The sequence below is a fragment of the Haliotis rufescens genome, unplaced genomic scaffold (assembly GCF_023055435.1).
Source record: "Haliotis rufescens isolate VD_foot unplaced genomic scaffold, xgHalRufe1.0.p SCAF_9, whole genome shotgun sequence".
In the NCBI taxonomy this organism is placed as follows: domain Eukaryota; kingdom Metazoa; phylum Mollusca; class Gastropoda; order Lepetellida; family Haliotidae; genus Haliotis; species Haliotis rufescens.
Genome location: NW_025964383.1, coordinates 28,706,517 through 28,712,279, shown reverse-complemented (window position 1 = coordinate 28,712,279; position 5,763 = coordinate 28,706,517). Strand labels below are relative to the sequence as shown.

At 42.1% G+C, this 5,763-nt stretch overlaps 1 protein-coding gene across 1 annotated transcript; it reads right to left on the bottom strand.

Annotated features, from left to right (window-relative positions):
• Positions 1 to 3,394, bottom strand: LOC124130720 (cAMP-dependent protein kinase type II regulatory subunit-like). The gene has a single exon (XM_046493760.2). The coding sequence runs from the start codon at positions 2,215 to 2,217 to the stop codon at positions 1,123 to 1,125; it is 1,095 nt and encodes a 364-aa protein (XP_046349716.1). The 5' UTR covers positions 2,218 to 3,394; the 3' UTR covers positions 1 to 1,122.
• Positions 3,395 to 5,763: the final 2,369 nt, after the last annotated feature.

Here is a 5,763-nt window from a genome sequence, read left to right as displayed (position 1 = left end):
TTATAAGAGAAGTTTTAAATTCCAATCAAACATTGAGGCAATAATTAATCCTGGAAAATGCCACCAGTCATACATGTACAGGTGCATATTTAACACGACTGATATTTGACATATTGGTCAACCATAGTTAAAGATATGTGGTTCATGTCGACACGTGTGATTGATACAACAGGTGAACAATATAATATGCACATAACATAGACACGTTCACATAACAAAATATGAGGGTTGGAGAAAAGTGTACAATGTTTTAATTGTTCATTTCCGTGAAGAAAAAACATCTTATGATGGATTGCTTTTAAGTGACACTTGACTGAAATGTCAAGAATCACCAAGTCTTTAAAGTGATCCTTCATAAAATGGATTAAATACCAAGAGTCACTTTAAAATAATTTTTCATAAAATGGATTAAACAACAAGTGTCTCTTTAATGTAATCCTTCTCAAGATGTTTTCACGTAAATGAACAAACATAACATAACATGTTTATCCAACATCTACGGTATTTATCTTGGTACTTATAACCGAACAATTAAATACGTACATTTGCGAGTCATATAGCATTTATACTAAAGTCAATATTTGCTTGACTGCCGATCCAATTTTCAACAAACAAAATGCACATGATGGATATTTTGAACACAACAAACACATGTTAAATGTGGTATTCTCAGCTGTTCGGGCGATTTGGAATTTAACGGAAACATCTGAAACTCGCAGCCCTGGGGGCCATCGGGAATCCGTATAACTAGGTAAGGGTGATATAGTTATCTTTGAACCACAACGTGATTAAACTATCTCGATTAAAATGAGAGAGGGTTCACTGTAATTATGAGATCTATAAGTATTAATTATTACAATGCCATAATGGTATCACATCATCCTGGTCATATAAAAACAAACCTGTGATCATGAGCTCGTAATGATCCATTCCAACAAGAAGTCTTTCCGAGCGCAATCAGCATAACAAACGTCGATTACGTAGAATATGAACACATGAAGAATACGGGCATGTCCACACAAACTATGCAGCATCTTTGAAATCCGCGTTTGGGACAAACCGAAAAGAGAGTTCGATCGGAGCATTCATACAAGTTACCACATGGCCACTCTCTGTCGTTCATCATTTCTTCCCCGCATATTTCTTATAAATCTCCGAGTTCCGCTTCATGATATCCAGACAAGGCCCAAGGAGCCTCTCAAAGGATTCACGTTCTAAAAACGCGGCCTTCACCTTACCGTCGGCCACGACATTAGCTGACCTTGGTTTATTCTCAATCAAGGCCAGTTCTCCAAAATATTTCCCTTCAGTGAGACTTCCAACACGATCCACATGACCGGACTCTTTGCTGATGGAGATATGCACAGAACCCTCTTCAATGAAGTACATGCCATCTGCCTCATCTCCCTGGCGTATTATGACGTCACCGTCGGCAAAGATCTTAGTGAGCAGGGCGTCAGCAAGATTCATCCGCTCGTACTCGTCAATTGACTGCAGCATTGGAACGTGCTCAAGAAGCCGTTCGTAATGCTTACGTTTCTTAAACGCAGCTTTCAGAATGATACGCTGAAAAGACGAACGGTCCATGGCCCATAGTATGCCATCATCGGAGGAACGTATGGTAGCAGACCTTGGCATATTGTACATGAGGGCAAGTTCTCCAAAGCTTCCTTTGTTGTCGAATTCAAACACCTTCTTTTCGTCTCCGTTTACGTCCACAATGACGTCATACGTTCCTGAATCGATGACGTAAAAGTTGTCACCGTCGTCGCCCTGTTTGATAACTACCTCACCATCAGTAACGTTCTTCTCAAACATGGCGTCAATGACGTTGTTGATTTGATCGGAATCCAAGCTACGAAATATCAGGATTCCCTCGAGGTCTTCTTTAAGTCGATTTCTCTGTTCTGTGGATTTAGGGTAAACGACCTTTTCTTTCTCATCATCATCCGCTTCCGGGTCATACCTTTCAGCAGACACTGAATTCCGTCGGGCGTATTTGTTTTTATTAGTTTTCGGCTTCAGATCCGGTTCTCCTGCTTCGTCGTCGTCGACGATGATGTACATCGGAACCGTTTTCGGTTTGCTTATATCTCTCGCACGGGTGAAGTATTCCACAGCATATTCGTTCAGGTTGCTTGGCTTCTCACGGAGAACTGCTACAGTAAAGTCCTTCAACATGTCTCCCAACCCGGACGGAATCTCAAGGTTCATCATTGCCAATACTGATGCGTCGTGCAAGCAGGAAGAGTAACGTTGCGGAGAGTTATGTCCAAACAGTCATGTCGGTAGTTAACCTGATGAACAAACTGTCACAGCCTCATAATTCTGTATAATTAATGGAGGCTAATTGACAGCAGGTGCGCTTTCCGTTCACATTGAAATCATTTATTATGCACACACGAATCATCAATACTGCGGGAAATGCACTGTGTTCCTGATTTGCCCGCGAGGAACGTGGATTTGCTATTGGTTTTCTTTGCTTCACGTCTTGCTGTGGCAAGTAAACTGCTCCGTGTACGCTAATTACACGGAGAATCCCAACCGTAAGTGACGATCAATTAAAACGTCGCAGTTGGTTGTCAGATTCAGTTTAATCCGTCCGTAGTATATTTAGAAGATGAGTCAGTTTGCATGCGCTAGATCCTTGTAGAAACCAGCTCAGTCTCCATTAATCAATCGACGTCTTGTAATACATCGTAAAATCCAGTGCATCCAATGTACATTAATGAATGCTCCAGCTCAATGAAACCGCTTTGTGTACAGATTATATAACACAAATGTGTATAACGCTAAAGGCACTTGCAATTCGATTACACATTTCGTCTTAAAATCAGTTCAATATAAAAGGTATTAGGAACGATTCCTTCATGCCAAAATCACTTAACACGACAAAGAGTCACTGTTTGCTTCCTTATCAACGTTATGATGTGGAACTAAAATATACGACCCCCTGCAATCCTCTTAAAGTCGTATATCCCGGCATTCCATTGAGGTGTTCACAATACAGTTCGAATCTTGGAGAAATTTGGCTATACTACTACACATTCGTCACTGTAGTATCCCTTCGATCGTATAATATTTCAGCTCACTTACCAAATTATTGAATCCAGTTTGAAGTTGAGTAAAATCAAGAGTTCCGAGAAGTTCATCACTTTAGCCACATCATTCCTACTGCCATGACTTTTTCTCCATCTAGCTTTGGACACCATGCCTCTCCATACCACCTGTTCCACGTAATGACGAATTCCACCCTAAAGAAACGCAACTTGACAAGCATGTCTCCGCGCTACCGTTCTGCCCGACCATACGGTGACGTCGTTTAGTGAAGTGCTTATTGTGGCAACTTGGCGAATAACATCTGTTGGTTTCCATGAGTATTTGCACAACGCTGATTTCCTCCCACAAATCTATAGATGCCAAGCGAGCTATACATTCCGGTGATCAATATTGCGTCTTTGCAAACAATTACTCTGTGTGTCATTTTATGAACTTCCTGAATGGCAAAGCGGCCTTGCAGATGTAATTTACTGATGGCCTTGTTTAGAATATGTTTGAAGGGACGGAGTCCTTAACAGCAGGAAGGGATAGTCCGTTGTCTTCATATTGACCAGCACAGAACGTGGTTGAGGAGTTCTGTACATTATAATAGACGTTTAATTGCTTTGCTATCAGGACAGATATGGATCAGTATTAACTATGTGGCCTTTGTGAAACAACGCATTGTAAACTGGCTGTTCTATTTATCAAACTGTTTACTTTCTATTGGTTTTGAAACATTCATTATCTGTAAGGATATTTACTGTCTGTCATGATTGTTAGTGAGAATGCATTGTAACGGGTAGATTGTTCAAACTTGTGGGACGCTGTTCACGCTATGTTCATTTACATACGAGCGTATATTCCGGTTCGCCCCGATTGTTTCTAGGTTTGTCGGGGGCACGGGTGGCCCAGTCGTCTAAGGCGCCGCGATTCGCTGTGAAGAGTTGCGTCCCTTGGGCACGCCAGAAACCTATGATTGTGGGTTCGAATCCCGGTTCGCCCCGATTATGTTTCTAGGTTTATCAGCACCATACCCGTGCTCGTGGGTTTCACCGAAGTGGTAAACGTCCGAGACCTGCATCACTTCGGGCTTTCCTCCCACATTAAGCTGACACGCCGCGATATAACTGGAATATTGTTAAAAGCAGCGTTAAACCCAACTATCTCACTCACTCTAGGTTTGTCAGCACCTTACCCGTGCTCGTGGGTTTCACCGAAGTTGTAAACGTCGGATACTGGGTAAACGTCCGATATCACTTAGACTTTTTAAAGCAAATCTTCCTTGTCAGCAAATTCAGCACCATCAACACAACTTGACCTTTGGTGCTTCTCTGCCCCGTACGGTGACCGCTATAGCTTCCATGTCACAATGCTTGGAAGTCCTTAAATTGGGTGAGGTGAAATTGGGTTTAGCGTCGCGTCCAAGATTATTGCACTTATAAAGCGATGTGCATGCACGTGTGTGTGGCTGCTTGTACTAGTCCTGACTGATGTCGATTTATGGTGCTTGTCCACTGAGATACCATGACGCAGTTTAACATGAATGCCCCACTCAGACACGGTATACTGACATTGTTGTAGCCCCTAATGCCGAGCGCCAGACAGGGTAACAACAAGTACCATCTTTTTTCGTCTTTTAGTATGACGCAGACCTTTCGCTCTCTGGGCGAACGCTCTGCCACTAGACCACGTAGGCGGTCTGGAATTCCTGTTTGTAGAACTGTATGGAGTATATAAGGGGTGTGTAGATTAGAACTAAAAAACGGGAAGGGTTGCTATGTTTTCTCATGGGATGACATTTAAGAGACTAAGTGCATACATGTGCATGTTACATGTACATACGCTAGATTTAAGTGTCTCTTTTGAATTCGTAGTATTCTGAATACATTTCTGATATAATTATGTTTTTGGAATATGGAAACAAATATAGGAGGCATAATACCGACCTTCAGTGGTCTCTGAATTCCTGAAATCAACCTACCTAAAATATCACTCCGCCACTACCAAATAGTTCGCATGTTGTTTTGTTATTTTTCAGAAGAATGGAAATAAACCAGCTTTATGCTACTCTTTAACTCCGATTTTATGTCTGATATGTTTCCAAATTACGTTCGGTTGAATGAAATTAGTAGGAATCGAATCCACGTTCAACAACTTTAAATTGAATTTCTGTCCCCAGAGTGAAGTGAAGTTAGGTTTCATGACATGTCAAGAAAGTCACGCACTTCCTATGTCATGATCTGGTGTGTTTGAGGGGGCACGGGTGGCCCAGTCGTCCAAGGCGCCGCGATTCGCTGTGAAGAGTTGCGTCCCTTGGGCACGCCAGAAACCTATGATTGTGGATTCGAATCCCGGTTCGCCCCGATTATGTTTCTAGTTTTGTCAGCACCATACCGTTGCTCGTGGGTTTCACCAAAGTGGTAAACGTCTGAGACCTGCATCACTTCGGGCTTTCCTCCCACATTAAGCTGACACGCCGTGATATAACTGGAATACTGTTAAAAGCGGCGTTAAACACAACTCACTCACTCACTCACTCACTGGTGCGTTTGTTGGTCCGTCTGAGTTCGTCCTGTGTGGTAGTTCAACAGTGTTGTCTGTACAGCATACATGTAGATTATTATACAAGTGTCAGAATTCTTGTATATTTTTTACCCGAGCGAGTGAAGGATGATACATGAATTGTTAGACGAGTTTCGTAAAATCAGAATGACACAAATG

Coding starts and splice junctions, on each gene's coding strand:
- LOC124130720 (XM_046493760.2), bottom strand. CDS start 2,217: ATGATGAACCTTGAGATTCCGTCCGGGTTGGGAGACATGTTGAAGGAC.